Source organism: Dicentrarchus labrax, unplaced genomic scaffold, assembly GCF_905237075.1.
Source record: "Dicentrarchus labrax unplaced genomic scaffold, dlabrax2021, whole genome shotgun sequence".
Lineage (NCBI taxonomy): Eukaryota > Metazoa > Chordata > Actinopteri > Moronidae > Dicentrarchus > Dicentrarchus labrax.
The window spans coordinates 7,644,418-7,665,280 of NW_026136712.1; the positions used below are offsets into that span (position 1 = coordinate 7,644,418).

At 42.4% G+C, this 20,863-nt stretch overlaps 2 protein-coding genes across 3 annotated transcripts; one reads left to right on the forward strand and one right to left on the reverse strand.

Annotated features, from left to right (window-relative positions):
* Positions 1–9: 9 nt before the first annotated feature.
* rangap1b (Ran GTPase activating protein 1b) lies at positions 10–5,872 on the reverse strand. Its single transcript, XM_051417792.1, has 16 exons — positions 5,783–5,872; positions 5,286–5,404; positions 5,077–5,204; positions 4,870–4,929; positions 4,585–4,764; positions 4,227–4,361; positions 3,858–4,016; positions 3,648–3,761; positions 3,452–3,551; positions 3,180–3,264; positions 2,840–3,026; positions 2,595–2,678; positions 2,374–2,476; positions 2,135–2,223; positions 1,444–1,565; positions 10–1,313 (listed from the first exon to the last, which is right to left on the reverse strand). Exons 2-16 carry the CDS (start codon positions 5,395–5,397, stop codon positions 1,229–1,231), a joined length of 1,743 nt encoding a protein of 580 aa, XP_051273752.1. The 5' UTR covers positions 5,398–5,404; positions 5,783–5,872; the 3' UTR covers positions 10–1,228.
* A 951-nt stretch (positions 5,873–6,823) lies between these two features.
* On the forward strand, positions 6,824–20,020 carry zc3h7bb (zinc finger CCCH-type containing 7Bb). 2 transcript variants are annotated; one of them, XM_051417639.1, is made up of 21 exons: positions 6,824–7,075; positions 7,938–7,999; positions 8,112–8,148; positions 8,409–8,606; positions 8,901–9,059; positions 9,152–9,292; positions 9,376–9,418; positions 9,501–9,742; positions 9,966–10,260; positions 10,744–10,802; positions 11,027–11,126; positions 11,450–11,611; positions 11,731–11,936; positions 12,027–12,127; positions 12,221–12,402; positions 12,600–12,679; positions 12,916–13,187; positions 13,493–13,598; positions 14,033–14,141; positions 14,566–14,699; positions 15,269–20,020. In XM_051417639.1, the coding sequence occupies exons 2-21, from the start codon at positions 7,941–7,943 to the stop codon at positions 15,302–15,304; spliced, it is 2,721 nt and encodes a 906-aa protein (XP_051273599.1). In that variant the 5' UTR covers positions 6,824–7,075; positions 7,938–7,940; the 3' UTR covers positions 15,305–20,020. The 2 variants fall into 2 exon arrangements, with proteins under 2 accessions (XP_051273599.1, XP_051273600.1); XM_051417640.1 differs by having other exon boundaries at positions 9,501–9,733.
* The last annotated feature ends 843 nt before the right edge of the window (positions 20,021–20,863 follow it).

Below are 20,863 nucleotides of genomic sequence, written 5' to 3' on the forward strand. Positions count from 1 at the left end.
CACAAAGAGTCAGGCTTGTTAGATCAGTTATATTTCTGACAGGGCTTTCAGTACAAATCAACAACAATTTAAATGCAGTCCACACGGTCTAAGCAACTAAATGCCATTAATGTGTATTCCATTCTCATCCCATTTCCCTTAAATGCTCCATCACATCACCAACACATAAATGGCTATATGAGGTAACACACAGCAGCTGAACTTGTGCAACACAAGTCATATAAGAGCACATTTTCTCCCAATAAGACAGTATGGATAGAAAAAAGAAACATCAGGTAGAAGTGATTGTGGTCCCCTGAGCTGTGCAGTGTTATGACTGTGCTCAGTGCCGGGCGATACGCATGCACACACACATGCACACACGCATGCACACAGGCGCACGCACGCACGCACACACAAACACACAATGTATTCAAGCTCATGGGGGTGTGTGTTTATGGTGCTCCTGCATGCGGCCCATTCCTGCTCACAGTCTGATGCACACAGCACTCTGACTTGAGTGGACTTTATGAACAGATTGTGATTAGACAGACTGTCCTAAAAGCGTGTTTTCTTTGCACGCACCACAGAATTTTTCAATTGAGCAATAAGCAAGCCTGTAATGCATCCCATCAGTAAAACGGAACAATATAGTCTGATCTTTTGGACCAATTTATTATGATTTATAGATTGTATTTCTAGGTTTTGTTTGGTAAAAATACAGCAAATCTGTAGCTGTGAACACTGGCAGATACTCAAAATTTATTAAGACTTGGAAATAACCCTAATCTGTTAATGCGGGCACTTCCACAGCGGTGTAAGGACACGGTCAAATGCATTGTTTTGTTGTTTTTAACAGTACTAGAACTAAATGCAAAGCAATATGCTGCAAAATGTGCCAGACTGACATCGTCTACGTTAGCTCCACTCCTGGTTACAATCGGCTTAATTTTATAACCCATGAACCCAAGGGTTAACTGATGTGCATTTCTATATTTTTTGTTATTTGTATCACTATTTTCTATAAAAATATAAGTCACAAGCATAAGTAGAAAAATAAAAATTAAGAGATTCTGGACAGTCTTTGTCGTGCCTTCATAAAATATACAAATCAGGAGTGGAGATATGTTAAGTGGTTGTCAAGGTCCCTTGTTCAAGTGTGAAGCGTCCCTGTCGGTGAAGAGATGAATGTCAGTACAGTGTGTGTCTGTGTCTCAGTGATGGTACCGGCAGTGGGTGATCGCTGTGATCAGTGCTGGTCGTGACACTTCTTCTCCAGAGCATCCCTCAGCCTCTCTCCAGCACTGCCGCAGGACTTTAGAGCTTCATTGTTCCTGCAGATTCAAAGAAAGAATAATTTTTTTTCCCCCCAACAGGTTACAAACTGTCCCACACTACATTTTGGCTTTTATTCATATTGACTGACAAGTAAACCAAACTTGTCTGGATAAAAGATGATCGTACTTGGAAATGAAGGTGTGAAGCAGCGAGGCATGTTGCTGGGAAAAGTAATCCTGCTGGACAGCGTGTTCCAAACACAGCAGCTGACCTGGGACCAGTGGCACCTTTTTCATCTTCCCCTCTCCCTGAAAGACAGGAGAGAAAAGTACAAAAATATGAATTTAATTAGTTATACAATTGCATATCAAACTGACGGAAAGGAAAGAAAAGCAAGCGAGGACAACGGGTGCCCTGCAGAAAAGCAGATTGAATGGATCGGCTGTTTTTCTATTTAACTATTCCAGATGATATAATGAGACGTGTGTGAAGAAAACAAACAGCAGTATGTGAGACTTAACAGTAGAGGGACTCTTAAGTAAAAGCCTTTTCACAAATCACAAATATTGTCTGAACTAGGACTAAAGAACAGAGTTTAAATATCCAAGGAAACGCTTGTAGACAAAGTGTCCATAATGGAAGAGGATTCTGTCAGCTTCAGATTCAGAACCTTGGAGAGAGCCATCATGGCGCTCTGATGCACTGACAAAACTGTACTGGACAGAGAGTTGTCCATAAAAACTTGTACTTGCATTCTTATCAGCTCCCTTTCATCCTTTTTAATATGTGTAGAACTTTGTGGTTTGAGTCTTTCACATCATAAAAATTAAGTCCTGGTGTCCAAATTCACGGTTAGGGTACTTTTAAAGTTTTGTACCTTGAGGAGTCCCATCATGACCAGCAGCGTGGAGAGGAAGCAGTGTGATTGGAGGGCTGAAGCAGAGAGGAGCTTCTTTAAGACAGCGTCTGTGGTGGGAAACAGTGTTAGATGTTATTTAAATGAGACATCAGGGACAAGTCTCATACCAACGATATCACTCTGTAAATAAAGGATTATGATGAAGAAAAGTATTTAAGTTTTGAGTTTGTTTTCAGTAGTCGCAGCATGTTACTCACCAATCGTTTCAAGGACAGCTGTCTTGGTCTCTGGTTCCTCACTGTACAAAGAAGCAATTTTCAGAAGGACATCTGCTCCCTTGTGTGGGTCAGATGCAGCCACCTGGTGAGAAGAAGAAGAGTTTATTAACAGGTTATATCCATTCTGTGCAAAACAAAAATCAGTTGGTACACCTAACCCACAGTTACATATTAATTATTCCCTTATTTTAAATCCCTACCTGTTGCTGCAGGTTTGTTCTCATCTCTCCCAGCTGAAGGAGCTTCTCTGCAGAGGGACAGCTGAGGAAAGACACGATCTCTACCTGAGGGAGGACACAAAGTCTAAATCAGGAACACAGCAGATATCCTGATATTTTACCCCATGGCATTTATAACAGCAGAAGAATAATAACCTGAAGTGGATCTGGGTGTGGTTCTGTGGTAAATACTGAAATAGAAAAACATGTATGTTGTGTCATCTTACTGGGCTCTGAGGTTTTTCAGGACTGCCTTCTTTACTTGTTATTCCATTTTCCTTCACAATGTCACTGTCCTCCTCATTGTCTTCATTACAGTCATCACTGGCATCATCATCATCATCTTCTTCTTCTTCTTCATCATCTTCATGATCATCATCATCATCCTCCTCATCAGGTTCTCCCTCATCATCACTGTGGTTAAGTCAAAGGAACATAATTTTTTTTCTCTGTAAATTTCATCCGTACTGTTAAAGCTGAACACAAATCCGTGTTCCAGGAAGGATTCATCTGATTATGTGACAAATTACACAAATACACCCTCTAAAACACACACACACACATTACCTGAGTGATGCCAGCATGTCTCCTTTGTCCATGTTCTCCATAACTTCTCTCAAAGCCTCACATCCCTCCTCTCCTAGACAGTTACCTGTTAAAGACACATACAAGAGTCCCTTTGTCATCTGTTCATCTCCATTTTCACAACATTTAATAGAACGTTTCTATACTTTGAATAAAAATTTTCTAATTCCATAACTTTTCTAGGTTTTTTCTCGGCCACAGGAACTCTTCACACAGCTGCTGCTTCTGCAGTGATCAGCAGTCAGTGTACGTACCATTCAAATCCACTTTCTCCATGTGAGGGTTAGCTGTGACAGCCTGAGCCACCACTAGTGCTGCTGCCTCTGTGATCTCACCAAATGACAGATTGAGCTCCTGAAGACAAGAAACATAGCAGAGCACTGTAATCAGGCTGTTGACGGAGGAGTCACAGATAGACACGAAAAAGTTGAAGTTCAATGGTGGACTGACCTTGAGGATTGGAAGCCCCTCTCTCACGACTGCAGCAAGGGCGATGGCTCCTTCAGAGCGGACCAGGCAGTCGCCAAAATTGATCACCTGTACGTTCCTCAAGTGCCTCAAAGCCTGCACAGCCGACAGGAGAACACAGTGTACAGAAAGGGGTTTGTCCTAAAATTCAGTGGCTGCGTATCTCTTCTGCTTATAGAGAACAGGCCTTACCTGAGCCATGGCCAGCGTTCCCTTCTTGGTGAAGGTGTTGTCGTTGAAGTTGAGGACGCGGAGCTCTGGGTTGTGGCGCATGGCTGACGCTAACGCCATCACGCCTGCGTAGTTGATACCGTTCTGGGGCATGTGGACTTCTTCCAGGCTGCCCATCAGCTTAAATGGAAAAACAGAGAGGAGTTGAGGGTTGACTGGCTGAGTTACAAAAGAAATGAAAAAATATTTTTTTAATTGCAATTACTCCTGCGTTTACAAATATTAATGAAGATTTAACAGTATCAGAAAAAGAAAACTTGATTTTGTAGGCTAGTGTTACTATATGTATTAAACAACGTGTCAATCAATTTGGGAGCGAGTGCTTTGTACCTGAAAGGCCTTGGCCAGGGCGCGGGCTCCTTCATTCTCCAAGCGGTTCCTCCCTGCGATGAACACTCTCAGTTTGAGTGGAGCTCCGTGCGCTGATGACTGTCTGTGGCACTCAATCAGAGCTTCGGCCAGGATCTACACAAACCATACAGCACTGTTACAGTCTGCACTGATGTCTTAAAACCTCCCCTCTGTGGAACATTTTCCGCATTGGTTCACTGTATATTTGGATAACTTCCTTCTTTTTTTATTTTGGACTGTTTGGGTATAAGAGAAAATTATCATTTGCATGTTTATAACACAGGGACAATGGGACAAAACACATAAGGGCATCCGGCATTGTTGTCTGTAAGCTCACCTTTCCTCCTCCGATCCCCATGCCGCAGTTGTTGAGCTTCAGCTCCCTCAAGGTGTGACAGGAAGGGCTCTTCAGCAGCTGCTCGATTCCCTTTACACCGTCTGGCCCGAAGGCGTTATCGCTCAGGTCCAGCTCAGTCAGCCTGGCCCCTGCACTCATTAATGCACTGCCCAGAGACCTCTGATGACAGCACAGAGAGAGAACACGTGAAGCATGTCTGCCTGCTTCACATCTGATTCATCACAAGGCCGATGAATTACATAAATCAGAGGATGCAATTCTCACCAGTGCTGTTGGGATTTCAGAGCGCAACCTTCCGGTGAACATGTCGCTCCAATAGCATCTCTGAAAGACACAAAGAGTTTCAAACCTTCCCACCAATTAGGACCAATGCTGGCAAGACTTTCACTGATCATAGGCTACTTGAAGAGACAAACTGTTGTCTGGCCTATGTCTGTTCACTGTGGATGTAAACTATGAACTGAGCAGTACCTGAAGCAGGTCTTTGCTCTCAAGAGCCTTGGCGATGGCCCGTGCTGCGTCCACTCCGACAGTGTTGCCCTCCAGGCGCAAAGCTCTCAGACCCTGGTACTGCTCAATCTCACGGACCAGCTCCTCCACTGAAAGCACAGAGAACAGGTTGTCAGGTCTGAAGAGAAAACAGAGACCAGCCATCTGATGTCAGCAATACAGCATCTGACCTGATGCTGCGTTGTCCAGCTTCAGTCCCAGGCCTTTGTAGCTCAACTCTCCATCCCCGACGTGGGTCTTTGAAAGAGCATCAGCCAGCTGAGCGATGTCATCTGAGGCCATAATGACTCTATGGAAACACCCAGAAGTTAGACAACAAAGACAGGATCAGATTTTAATACATTCTTCTGCATATGAATGATCAAAATGACATTTAGATCACGAATATATACACGAAATCGATCAAATGATTTCAAGTGACAGCTGATACACTACAAACAGCTCATTTTCTAACATCAGTGGAAGAACTAAAACAAGTCAGAGTAGCTTTAGCTTCGCCGGTGCTAGCTGGTGAGAAGTACGCAACATGAGAAGCGTTGAGACCACTAAGCTAACTTAGCTCGACTAAAAGTGATGTAACGGTCACTACGGACTTTAAAAAGTGTACTCTCGTGTTTCTCGGCAAACGCATCCGCCATACAGCTCCAACTGAAGCACTTAGCCTTACCACAAAGAGTAATTTCCAGTAAAAAATAACAGCGAACAAACTCCGCTCTTCCGTACAGCGCGCCGGTTGCTAAACCACGTGACGTCATGCCGCCCCGGTTTCTTCTTCGTTGGTTCCGCTGACGTCAGTTAAAGTGTTTACACCTTGACGTTCATTGTGGTGTTATATTTCTTATACTTTGGTTGCTCTGATATACACAACAATACTTTTCAATATGCTTTGCGGCGTTTTTCAGTACTCATGTGACACATTTAGGCTTTAAAACACTTTAACTTAACTTTAGACAGAGCAGGCTAATAGTTTATTTATGTTCAATTTCATAATACTTGGATAGCACTATTTCATACTAAAGCAGTTTACATAAAGTGCTTTACATAATAATAAATCATGTAAATATTGTCCATATGAATTGTATTGTGTGTGTTGGGAGATGTTAACTATGCAAATTTACTCCAGTACTGTACTTTTTATCTGACCTGCCAACTACTATTTACATTGCAGATTGAATTTGAATTTTACATACAAAATATAAAAATAATTTAACAGAATATTGATGTATTCTTATTACAATAACCAATAGTAATATCTCCATTAAACCATTAAAATGCTGCTTACATACTGAATAATCCAGATGCAATAATGTAACACTGAAAAAGGATTTTTAAAAATTATTATTACATCATACAGAACATTTTAAGGCAAGATTTATCTTTATTGATCCCACGTAGGAGAAATTTAAGCAGCACAGGGGAAATGATGTACAAACAGCAAATATAATAAGATAAAGATATAATAAAAAATATAATAGCAATCTAGAATATATAAGATAAATACACTGTATACAATAAAGTTAAATATAATCCAGATGTACAAGTACAATGTTACAGGGTATTGTGCAATACAAAATAAAATACAGCTGTCCCTAGCAGGTTAAAGGTTAAAATGTCGTTAATAATACTTCTTCCTCATCACAGGTCCTGTAATAGTAACGTAGTATATATTTTACAGCGTGGTATGTCCTCAGCTCTGGAGGATACCACACACAGTTCATGCTGCCCTCTTCTGGAAATCCTCCTCCTGGAAACTTGTTGCGATTCTGCACTGGCAGAAACAGCTAGCAGTGAACAAGCCCGTGTCCAGCAGCAGAAACTCGTGCTCCGTCCACACACCAATGAGAGGGACACTAAACTTACAAATATGCGCTTGGATATTGACTGATATTTAGTTTTTCCTGACTTTATCGCCAACGCTGTGTGAAGCTATCTGTGATCTGAAGAGCGCATTAAACTCTCGGTGAGTGTCCGTGCTCAGTGATAGCTGTGGCTATTAGCCGAGTCTCCGCTAGGAAATTAAGTTTCCGTAACTTACCTGGTAGCTCGTTAACACTGAGTTTGTGTGCAGTGTTGTCACAAATGTCAGCTGCACAATCATTCTGTGAGAACTGTGAATTAAACGATAATGCGTTTGACTTTGAAGGAGTCAAACATTTTGTTTTGAAAAAGCTAATAGCCTTTCTTCACGTCTTCAGCTAAGCTAAGTTAGTGATTATCATTGGGGCTGATTAAGCTCCGGTAGTGTTAACAATACCTACACTAACGCTGTGAGCAGCAACTTGAGCTTTTTAAATGCATCGTTGTGTTTGTAACATTTAGTCTGCGTTGACAATCTGTATGTCTGCATATGACACGCTAGCGTTAGCTGTTAATGGATAGCATTTAAAATGTGTATGTAGCTAACGCTCAGATGCCGCTTGTCAAAACAACCTGTGTATATATATTTGTTTTTAACATTTCTCATCTTACTGTGTCATCCTCAGATTAACTAAATGTTAACGTAACCTGTCTTACGTGAACTAACGTTAGTAGCCAACGTCCCCGTTAGCTGTCCCCGTTAGCTGTCCCCGCTGTTTATTTACGCAAGTCCGGTGATTGCTTAGCATTTCAGTAGCAGGCCTCGGCCTGTCTGAGACGACTGCGAGTAGTTAGCAGGTTTGGAAACGTTTTTCTTTCAGGTTGTAGAACATAACCTTATACGCCAGGATACTCGTGTTGTGTGTGTGTGGACATTTTTAAACGTAGCTGTCGGAGCTGCTAATACTGTTGTGCAAGAAGTGCAGGTTTAAGCTGTTGGAAGTCAACCGTGTCTTTGCCCTCAGGCTATGGATCCTGACCGACAGAAACGAAGAGAGGAAATTCAGAAAGCAATGAGCTTTATCCAGTAAGTGGACAAGTAATGTTGATTTGTAATGCCTTCTTTACAATTAACTAGCGGCATCTGTGGACACCACTTGTGAATGGAGATCAATGACAGCCTTCTTTCCTGTCCACAGGTCGTCGTTGCCTTTCCCAGAGCCAGAGAGTTACGAGGTCTGCATTGATTCTTATTATCCCATTTTTGTATTCACAGTATTTCCTCAGATTTCACCATGAAACTCACATCTTATTCTGCTACCTCCTGGACCTAAATTTGGCATTGATCTATCTTGTCCTCAATCTTTTTTATCTCTTGCTTTTTTGTTCCCCTCCCTTTCTTTTCTCTCCTTGTCTTTCTGACCATCTCATGTTACCTTTCCATTATGTTTTATGTCACATTCTCTCTTTGACCTCTCTCTGCATGCTCTCTTCAGGCATTTCTGACCCAGCTGGTGTGTAACTTGCTGGACGAGGGCAACTCCTGCTTCCGAGATGGGGACTGGCGTCAGGCGAGCCAGCAGTACGGGGAGGGGATCAGTGTTGCCCGCTACGCTCAGGCTGAGGCCCTCGTCATCCCCCATGAGCTGCTGGAGAGCCTCTATGTCAACAGGGCCGCTGCCCACTACCAGACGGTGAGGGAGCTTAGGAAAGGGGCCATGTCACTTGCAGATGCTCATGTGGACAAATGGAAAATGCAATCAGTTTGACTTATGGTTAATGGAAAATACAATAATTATAATTAGAGACACAGTATCTCAGGCTTTTAGTGAATATGGTCTAATTTGTTGTTGCTATATCAAGGTGCTTTTGATTCTGTATGGATGTTGTTAAAAGTTACATCTAGCACTTTGACTAAGAAGGAAAGTCTTATAGGTCTAATTTGCAGGGAAAATTATGTACATTTATTTATGTTTTATCTGTCTCAGAGGGAGTATGAGCGGGGCATTCAGGACTGTGACAGCGCACTCTGCGTGTTGGAAGGCAGTCGCCGAGCTTTATACCGCAAAGCGATCTGTCTGAGGGAGTTGGGACGACTCAGAGAGGCCTACGAGTGTGGAACCAAATGTCTCCTCACAGCACCACACGTATGTCATCAAGAGAATACTAATGCAAATGACTTTTTCCCACGTAATTTTTAAGATCTCTTGACCTCTTGTTTTTGTGGTTAATCTTTCAGGACAGGCAGGTAAGTGACCTGGCTCAGGATCTGGCCAATAAACTGGGCCTGAAAGTCCGTAAAGCTTACGTCAGCCCACAGACAGAGTCCACCGCCACAGAAGGAGAGAGTCATGGGGAGACATCCCCACCCACAGGAGAGGTGGGTGCTGTTGTGGTGTAAGTTAAATTATTGGTGACCGAATGAGAGGCTAATCTTGTTGTTTTTTCTCTCTGTACCTTCAGATGTCCTCCAATGGGCTGGAATCTCTGGGTGACATTGGACAAGGTATGATAGACCTCAGACATGTCTGCTCCCACCCAGATTCCTGTCTGTTTCTCATATTAATTTCCTTCTCTGTCCTCCTCAGCGGACATGTCTAATGCGCAGTGCATACCTGCTCCTTTGGCCACACCCATCCCAGTCAGCGATGACCCAGCGACACCCGTGGTGACCCCATGCACTGACCTGTCAGAGAGCCCCAGCAGCCAGTCCCTGCCTCCAATGCCGTACTCCGTCCCCGTGTCGGAGCACATGGAGGAATGCAGTAGCAGCGTCATCAAGGACGAGCTAGACAGTCTGCTGGATTGCATCCCTAAGAAAGTCAGTGAGGCGAGTGAGGGACAGATAAGCAAGAAGTCAGGCACAACTGTGGGACCAGAAATGTTTTATTTCATTTTATTATTTAATTACATTAAGAAATGCTCTTTTTTGTAGCATTTTTTTTTAAAAACAGATTGAGTCAGTTGGGGCACATGTTTTTATAAAGAGTGACTTTTATTGGTAGGCCCTTTACATGATGTAATGCTTGCTTCCTGTCTGTCTCCGGGTCCAGAATCCAGTCCAGGGTGCTATCCCCACCAACCTCCCCAACACAGCGGTAGGGCTGCGGCCTCCATACTCCCCAAGCCTTCCAGCTCCATCACCACAGCTTCCCCCTGCCTTCTTCAGCTCCCCCATCAGTGACATGCCCTCTCTGGAGCCTTACTCGTCGCTGGGCCAGCGGGACCAGGGCTCTACCCAGGCGCAGGACGCACTGGGAGGCTTCCCCACGGGGGCTACGGATGGAGAAGGGAAGGCAGGAGTCGCTGCTGGCGGACTGGACTCGTTGTCTGAGTACACTCTCCCTGGTGAGCAAAGTCTTTGTCTTTTTAGTTGTTTTGACATGTTTGTTGCACTAGATGGAGACACACTGTTGGACTATTCTAAACTTTAACCAGAAAATCAAAGGGACAGAGGAAAATATATGTATAATTTGTAAGGTGACACCAGAATTACATTAAAAACATGTGCCGCTTCATTGTTGTAACCCCATTGTTGTACTTGGTGTTACGTAGTGCATCTTCAACTCTAGTTTCTGCTCAAGTTGTTGTTGCTGCTGTTGTTAAGAGGAACGATAAGCATGTCAGCTATGTAACCGAATGCTGAAGTACAAACAAGATCAGTAATAATTGCCACGCTGTATAATTTTGATCCAGTGTAATGTCTTAGCTTACTCTTGCTTAGTTACGAGAGCACAGTTCTTAAGGATTTGGCTTTAACCTAAAATGTGAGTCATCAGCAGCATCACAATACGGTGTCTGACATCAGTGTCCTTGTGTCTCGGTCTTCAGGGGGACGAGTGTGTCACAGCTTCATCCCTGGAATGCGCAACCACAGTGCTGCACATGCAGTGAGTAACACACACACACACACACACACACACACACACACACACACAGTGCTGCATTAGGTAAATTCTTTTGCATCATCTCTTGTAGGACAAACTGACTTTTCGTGGTACTTTTTAAGTGTTAATAGTGGCGTTCATTATTAATTAGAAGAGATCTCTGACTATGCCGCTAAGTAGTCTTTGCGTTAAAAGTCACATCTCCGTGTCCCCATCTTCTTCCTCAGAATGGTCCAGCAGGAACCAACCTGTCTCTGCTCTCCAGGAATCCTCTGGCAGCCACACATGAGTTTCGGCAGGCTTGTCATGCCTGTTACAGCCGAATAGGTCGGTTCAAGTCACTTTCTCTTACTTTTCTCTTACTTTCACCAACTACTCTTTCCCTCCTTGTTTTTTTTTAAACAAATGTTTATGATGGGATGCTGCAACATTGCCGGTTCCTTTAGTACACCAAATGTGTTATATGTGAAATATCTAAACAGGGTTTAAGAGATGTTGAGTCATTAAAGGTGTTTGTCGGCCTTTATCACTGACCTAGCAATTGCAACATCATTCACAGAATTGATCTCATCTTACAGAAGTCCTAAAAAATTTAGCTGTTATCGTTTTACACGGTAATGTAACCTTCTCTTTCCTCCTCTTGCTCACAGGTCCACGGGTGATGGATTACAAGTATCAGCCGGAGGCAGCTCACCGCTGCAAGAGGGATGTGCTGCTGTGTCGCCTCAAAAACACAGATGACCCCACTTGGAAGAGGATCCGGCCACGTCCTGCACGTAACAACTTCCTTGGGGCGTTTGTACTCTGTAAAGGTACGTATGTATTATGAAGGAGGGGAAATCCATTTGGGAAATAGCCCAAATGGCCATATTGAAGTTAAACCATTTCAATTTTTTGTTTATATTCTATTCTCTCTCCCTGGGTCCCGCAGAGGTGCAGGAGCGTCAGGAGTGCCAGTATGGGGAGAACTGTACGTTTGCTTACTGCCAGGAGGAGATTGATGTGTGGACCCAGGAGAGGAAGGGCGCGCTGAGCCGAGAGCTGCTGTTCGATCCGCTGGGCAGCACAGAGAGACGGGCGCTCAGCGTCACCAGACTGCTGCAGCTGCACATGGGCATGTTCATGTTCCTCTGTGAGGTGAGATCACAGTCTGTGTTTCTCTCGTTCTTTTTGGTCTCTTTATTCCCGCACTTTAAGAGCCTCTGCCTCTCTTTCCTCTCTCAACAGGAATGTTTTGACAGTAAGCCTCGCATCATCAGCAAACGCAGCAAAGAAAACTTAGCAGTCTGCTCAAACCTCACAGCTCGACACCCGTTCGATGACAACAAGTGAGTGTAATGGAGGTTTTGTGTCTTCATTTTGCTTAAAAAAAAGTCCTGTTGTCCTGTTTATTAATGATTACACACCTCTGTCCGCTGCAGGTGCCTGGTGCACGTGGTTAGGTCAGCCAATGTGCGCTACAGTAAGGTGCGTCCCCTGCACCCTCTCTGCCAGTTTGACGTGTGTCGCCATGAGGTTCGCTACGGCTGCCAACGTGAGGACAGCTGCTCCTTTGCTCACTCCGTCATAGAGCTTAAATGCTGGGTCCTGCAGCAGGATACTGGTGGGTAGAACACACGCATTGGTCTATTCAATTAGTTAAATACTTTCTATGATTAATTATAGAGGTCTATCATATTGGCAATACTGAAATGATGTCTTGCTGTATCAGTGAGAAGCTGATTATGAACACAGTATCTTGTAAAGGAAGTGATCGTCGGAGGGTTTTTCACGTTACTGCCCCCCTAATGTTTCCTTCAGGTATCACCCATGAAGAGATGGTGCAAGAGTCCAAGAGACACTGGCAAAGGCTGGAGCAGAATGCACAGAAGCAGCAGAAGGTGAGACAGGACAGTTGGATACCTCGCACTTTGTTTTGTTTTTCCAATTAACTATGCCGGTTCCCCTCTGTACTGCGGTGTTTGCAATGCAAATTTCTTGTTAGCCCTGGGAGGGTGAGGACAGCCACATACAGTGGTACACAGTTCTTTTCACCTGACAAGGAACTTCCCCTGTAGTTTGTGCTACAACCCCCAAGACCGACATTCTTCTTTCTCTCTCTCTCTGTGTGTTTCAGCCTATCCATATCCCCCATCCGAGCAGCAGCATACCTGTAGGAGGAGTCGGGGGAATGGGGGGTGGGGGCGGAGGAGTAGGGGGTGATGGCATTGGCGGGGGTGGTGTGGGCCCAGTGGGTGGGGTGGGGGTGGGAGGGTTTGGAGCAGTGGCGGGAAGAGGGCGCCCCCTCAACTTGAAAATGAAGTTTGTGTGCGGCCAGTGCTGGAGAGAAGGACAGGTCAATGAGCCCGACAAGAACCTGAAGTACTGCACCGCCAAAGCACGGCACAGGTGAGACCTGTCTCTCACGCACGTACACATACACATTGTTTGTGTCCCGTGAGTCATCTGATCCTTGAGGCTGACTGTCTACATTACCGTTGACATGTCACTGAGTTTGATTTGTGTGTTAAGGACATATAATCATCTGCTGTCATTATAACACCGGTTGTCATAGCAGCGGCAGAGTTGAACTAAAAAGGACAAAATGAAACGCTTGGCTGTTGTTTAGTTGTCGCTGCTCTTTTTTTTTTTTAGCCTCTAGGTTTGTTTCCTTTTGTTTCTTTTGGATTAAAGTTGGCTCTCTGTCTCTTCAGCTGGACGAAGGAGCGTCGGGTCCTGCTGGTGAAATCATTTGAGAAGAAGAAGTGGGTTGTTGTTCGGCCTCTGCCCTTCTCTCGCACATATCCACAGCAATATGACGTGAGTTCCTCCCTTTTCCTTTGGTCCTTAAACGCTTTTTTCTCTTCTCCACCCCTACACCTCTCTCACATGGAGAGTACAGCTAACTTTGTTTTTGCCCCAGGGGAGAGGTGTTGTTTTAGACCTCCTTACCCCTGTGTCTTATTATTCTTCTAGTGTGTCTTTGACAGTGTTTACACGTCACTGATACTGTTAAATAACACAGTACTTCATGGTGATTATAAAGAGTTCACTTTAAGGTGTTTGAAACAATCGCTATATTTTATCCAACAGGAATTGCAACACTAGTTGTCCGACGACTTGAATCATGGCCTGTAATTGAAATAAACAATGACAAAATTAAATTTTCCCAAAGTAGCGGAGAAAAGGCTAAACAGCTGCGGTGCTGTTGATATCACCCTGTAACCCTTTGCCTTTGCTTGTGTCTCATTCAGATGTGTGTGCATGTGATGAAGCAGAAGAAGTGCCACTACATTGGGAATTGCTCATTTGCTCACAGTCTGGAGGAGAGGGACGTCTGGACGTACATGAAGAACAACAGCTGTAAGCTCCTGGTTTCATCTAGAACCACTGCGGTTTTATATCAGAGCCTTTAAAAAAGTGCTTTACAAAAGAGTGGTGATATGTGATTGGTACTTCACACATTCAGATCTAGATTTAATTATCCCCTCAAATTTTAGTTTAATTGGAATATTTTTTTTGTTTTCTTTCTAAAATACCACAAAAAAAAAGGTTTGGGGAGGTGTATTTTATTTATCGAGGCCTGTTTTTCCAGTTTCTAGTCATGGCCTGTGGTCTGTCTGTTCCTTTTGCCTACCACCACCATTAGTTTAATTGATTTTTGAAGTGCCTGTCTCACTCTTCTTCACTCCACTCTCCCTGATTGTTTTTTGTGTAACCCACTTTATTGAAGGTTACAGAGGTTGTTTTCTCTTTCTCTCGTCTTTCTTACCTCGCCCCTCTGCAGTAAGGGACATGCAACAGATGTACGAACTGTGGCTGCAGCTCACCAATCAGAGTAGACGCACAGATAGCTCTGCAGTGACCCCCCCCCCGGAGGACAAGCAGGTCACCATAACAGCAGATTACACAGAAAGCATGGTAAGTGGTTATAACACAGCCCTCTTTTATAGTGGTCTGGGTATCAAGTGAATATGGCGCATTTATTTTCTCCACTGATGAAAAATCTGTTTAAAATCTGTTGAAAGAGATGTTTGAAGTATTTTTATATATAATATGCTGCCAGTGGTTATTTATTTAGTATTTAACCAGGAAGTCCCTTGAGATTAAAATAAATTTTTTGACAGAGACCATGATAGCACACCATTACAAGGTTACAAAATAATAAAATGGTGCGGTTACTGAAAACTAACTCCAGCTTGTTGCTTGCATTATTACATTTCAGTATTTCACTAGGGACTTCAGACTTAAACAGGTCAACTGGCTGCTATAGGAACATAGCTGTCTGATTGCTCATCGTATTTGTATTTGATACTGCTCAAACTAAAAAGCACAAACATCATACATTTGCATACAGAACATCCTTTATGAAAGATTTGGAGACCTTCGCCCCTTAGTTTATAGTAACTCACTGACATCTCTGCTTGCTAAAGTTGTTGGGATTGTTGGGGAGTGTAAGAGATGAGCTCTGTCAACGCTTATCGTTTCAGGGAGGCCAGCGGTTGTCGGACGGGGACGATCTCTGAGAGCAACTGTGTGAACAGAGTCAGCTGATTGCCGCTGAACTGCGGAGACAGAGAGACAGGCCTGCCATACCAGCCACAACCGAACAGTCTGTCATCTTTCCAGTCTGACCTCCTCTAGCATCTAGCCAGCAGTGTGAGAGCAGATTGACGTGCAACAAAATGGTTGACCCCACCCCCTTAAATATATATATATATATATATATATATATATACACACACGCACACACACGCAAACACTCTGACACAGCACATGAAACACAATCACAGGCACCGGTTAACACAAAGAGAAAGCTCTGTAAGTGAAAATACAGTACTTGGCTTTAGCGTTGTTTTAATTGATATCATGCTGCAGTTACACACAGCATCTTTAGGTTCCCCTTCAGCAGATCATACCGCAGAGATTCCACAGACAACTAGTTTTGCTCTGACTAAAACAATCAACTAGTATTCCCTAGTGCTCTTTGGACTGAGTATCTCTTATTATTATTATTTTTGTGTCTAAATCCTCGCAGCACTGAAACAATTCTTAGGTGGGGCTCGCTGGTCGTTGCCCTTAAATTACGCTTGGTGGTAGTTTGAAACTGAATTGAAGCTCGGGCACTCGTACGCTTAAAAGTTCGAATTTTAACTTTGGAGTGCCAAAAATACCAAGCCCTCAATGCTGTCGATGGCTAACAAGTCTGAAGAAACTATGAAGCATTATAAAAAGAGGTTCTTGGTCCTTGTTGGGCTGCATGACAACCAAATCCCACTCTCCTTCCTTCTTGGAAATATAGTGAGAGGGTCAAAGTAATTTCTGGAGATGAGCGATTTTCAGCGCAATGTTTATTTTTTTTTCAATGGGAGTTGTACTTCCTTGTTGTATTGTCTGCCATATTGGTAGAACGCTATGAATGTAATGCCTGCATGGGCCTTTAAAACTAGGAAATTAGTCATTTAAAACATTGCTGTGGTTGTGGAATGTATGCAAGTATATTTACATGCCCAAAAACAAACTTGTGTAACATGACAGTTTTACCCCTCCCCCTCCTCTTTATTGATTAAGAAAAGGACCCTTGATAGCTGGTTGTGTAATCATACCAACCATTCGTGCATGGGAACGAGCACAGACGCACACACAATTACACATTAACCCCGTAGTTGCTGCCGGCTGATGTCCAGGTGAATCAAAGCATGCGTGAATGTCAGCTTCTTCTCAGGTTGACAAAAAGAGGGGGGGATAAAGAATTTCAGTTACCTGTGGCTAAAGTACACATGGCTAATGGCTCAGAGCAATTGTTGCCAAAGCGACCAAGGTGCTATTCACCATCACGTACTTTAAACTGTATTGATAAGCAGCTGACCCGAGAAGTGACTGCAGCGCGTGCACACACGGATTTCCTGGCTAGAGCAGCTCTCAGCAATAGATCAGCTCAGACCGCAGATGCCCATTTGAAAAAGAAAAAATTATGACCCCACTTGGACTGAGGAACAGTGAAAATACTGACCGTGCAGAAGACTTGAGTTTTGTAATAATTAAAGGGAAAAAAAGCTGTCCAGGTGATGATGATAGATAATTTAATGAGTGAGAAGCTGGTAGAAAATGAAAGAATTGAAGATTAAGATTAGACTGTATTTTTCTATAGTTTATTGTGAGGATATTTAAAATGATTTGAAAGTATGGGCGAGTTGCCACTTCTTCAGTTGGAACTGGGGTCATTATTTTACTGAAAACCAATCATGCCCCCACCGCCTTCAAATGGAAACCTGTGTTCCTCATATGCATCCAAGTGTTACGTTCCTGATAGCTAACGGTAGCCCCTAAGATTAGCCCTTTCACTATGGGAAGACCTGCTAGCTTTAGACAGGGAAATGATTCGCACCCCATATTGTGCCTATAAACAAACACATCAACATGTGACACAAACACGCGCACACACATACACACACACACACACACACGAACAGGCAGAATATCTGTTGCCATCTTATTCTAGCCTTTAATGTGGATGGAGACACGATGGAGGTATGTCTATATTCAGATACATATACAGACATATTATACATATTTACAAATAATGCTATACTACTAATAATAATTGATAACTTAGCGGTTAAGCTTAATAAATATATAACCTGAGAACCTGTATTGATTACATAGGAGAACTTCTTGTTATTGAGGTATTGCTATATGACATGTATCGCTGAACTAGATGACTATAGTGAATTATTTTTTTTTTTTTTTTTGGGTTCTTTTATTTTGTAATTTTTCCTTCTGTGTGGGTTGTTCCAGACATGGTATGAATGAAGGCTACAGCAGAGATTGATTTTAAGTTTAATGCTGAATTTGTAGAAATGGACTAGACTGAGGGTTAAATCTTTACACTGAGCAGGGGGCTAGAAATCCAGTGAGTAACTACCCAGCTTGAGAGGTTTTGTTTTAGTGCAGCAGATGAACTGGATGTACAGAATATGGAAATGTTCCTGTTCTGCAATGTGTGCTGCACTTTTATATTTTAAGTATGAAATCTAATTTTCCTGCCCAGAGGGACCTCGGCTCAGTGCTTAAAATCACCAAACAACTTGAATTCCCAAAAATATTTACTGAAGATCATTCATCTGTCAATTAGAGCAAATTGTTAATGGAGGGGAGTGCTGAGAACAGAAATGTACCGATAGAGATCTTAAAAACCACAGCATAGTCTAACTCAGTGGATAAATAGAAAAGGGTCCTAAAACCTGACTTCATGCCTCATTAGATTTTAGACAAACACATTTAAAATGCAGATCCCAGGTCAGTTTTGCTGGTCACTCGGCAGTGGTTTTGGGGATTGCTGGTAATGAGCCCTTGTCTGGAACAACTCAGCTAATAGCTTCTCTGAGGGATCGTATTACTACTACTCCTAGTATTATGATGAATATGATGACGATAATGATTGCTATCTATTGACTATTTCTATTTCTTCTCTATATGCTATTGATATATGTATGTTAATTGCAATGTATAACTCTCTTTATATATGTATCCATGTATGAATATAATAATTGACAGTAAATATGCGTCTGTGTATGCAGCAGTGCACAGCTCTGTCTGGGAGGCAGTGAGCAGGAAACGTCCAGCTTCTGATATTAAATGTAAGGCTGTTGAGTTTTTAATGCTACAGGTGGCGATGTCAGTTGTCAGCTACCAACAGCTGGAGGTTATCTGTGGTACGAGACATTTTACGCAGTACGGCAGACCTGCTGTTTGTTGGCCTTTGGGAGAAAAAAAGAAAAAAAAGATAGTTGATGATTGAAGTTTACAGTGTATATATACTGTTAGCTGTTTGCCCTTTGCTGTGTTGGTCCTACAAACAGAGCTCGCTGCTCACTGCCTGTGCTGTGCGTTTTTGTTTAAATTGATTCACCAGGCAAAGACAGATCTGGAAACAAAAGCATACATAGTAGCCTATATACTCCCGTATAGCGCCTTATTCGATATACTACACCTATAAGATGATACATACCCCTATTGTATAATCCTGCTTACTATATACAGTATATGATACCTGATACCTATTATAATATTAGACACCCTTATAAGGTAATTTAGATAAGAGATGGTGGAGCTGTTTTTTTTTTTTTTTCTGTGGCTGTGGAAGAGTTTGCTGTGGTCAGTAAAGTGTTTCCATCTTGTTTTTTAGGGTGTATGGAGAGTGCTGCACACTCAAATGCTCCTCATCATTCAATTATTTTCATATCAGGATATTTGAAAAGCAGCTGGGATTAAAAATGTACTTGGTAAATCTTAATTTTGTCTGAAAAAGTCAGTGGTAAAAAACCCAAAGTTGAAATTTAATTTTAAAATTCCAGTTGGCTTCATTCATTCATAAAATTTTGAATATGGCTGGCATTTTTATACACAGTGAGTGAAAAGTCGGGGAAAAAATGTCCATCCATGTTTAAATCCTGGCCTTGTAAGACACGTCGGAGTAAACTGTAAAATAACATTTTAAAAAAAGCAGCAAAGCATTTGCAGACAGGCTCCTCCTTACATAATGATGTAACTGACACGCACAGAAAAAAAAAAGAGAGAACCGGATAGCTGTACTGCATGTTCTGCATGTGTTGTCGGAGGCAGGGGAATTGTGACACAAACTCAAGGAGAGACAGGTTTCTGCTACTGTATCTGTACACGTGATCGATCTCACGTACTCATTCGTCTACATTGGCTCAGGTTTTCTGTCTTAAACTTGTTTATTCGTTGTCTGACAAAAGTGTCTTTTGTCTTAATCTGACTTGACTTTGTAGATCAGTCCTGGTTATTACATCCTGCTGCGGTTTAATGAAATTATACGGTTCTTAACTGTGAGATAAGTGTCTGCTCAACAGATATCCACGTGGCACATGTTGCCTTTCCCCTCTTGACCCCCAATACAGTTTGTGTCATTTGATCCCCAGCACCAACACACACCCACACAGCCACAAAAGAATCTTAATTTATCGGTTTTCAATCAGTTGGAAATTATTGATTATTTGGATTGTTTTCAACAACTCGGATGAGGAAACCAGGGTTGTAAGAAGTGGAAAAAACAAGGCCTCTTTTTGTACTGTATTTTTACATTTCGTTGTTTTATGTTTCGTTTTATCCTCTTGACTTTGTTTTCTCTTTTCTCCTCCCTGGTTGGACGTTCATGATCACATAAGTGGACCAAATCTCTTGAAAGCATTTAATAAACAGACTGTTTTAGAAAATAATAGTTGTATTTGTTAATTGATGCACATAATTCACATTATAGGACCCTGACATGAAATGTTACTGATATTATTACAATAATTATACATCTTGAGTTCAGTTTGTGAATGTTTGCTATTCTAAACACTATAGTCCAAAGTTTAATGTGAAGCCTGAGTTAGACAAATAGTGCTTTTTTATTTATATATATATATATATATATATATATATATATATAGAAAACATTTGTAAACTATAGACTAAAGGAATCTCTTAACAGCTGCTTTGGACAGTAGAAACTATTAAAACAAGCAAAAACAATTTCAGTGTCCAAATTTGCCCAAATGGAGACTCACTAATAAACTCATACACAGGGTCGGTTTATGGGTCAAATCATAAATACCCCTAGTGGTATCTACCTATGCACATACACTGCACATACACCAAATGTATGTGGACAGCTGGCCATCACCCCCATATGTACTCTAGACTTTCCACGCTGGAGCCTGGCCAGTGATGGTGGTTTGGGGAGTGATGCTGGGCGGTAAGGTGCGGTTGAGGTCAGGGGGCTCTGTGCAGACCAGTCAAGTACACAGAACTAAGTGTCCACATACTTTTGGCCATATTGTGTAGCTTTTGGGTTTATCCTCAAATTCTCTGTTTAAAATCCCAATAATCCACAGACCAATGGTAGAAGCAGCCTTGCACGTGTAAATGCACTACAATACAAATACAATACACAGGCTGCTCTTCAGTCTGGGTACAGACTCGGATTTTGAGCATTTTGTTTAATCTACTTTTTTTTTTTCTGGGGTCATGTTGCCCATTTCTCGGGTTAGAGTTATGGGATTAGGGCATTTAGGACC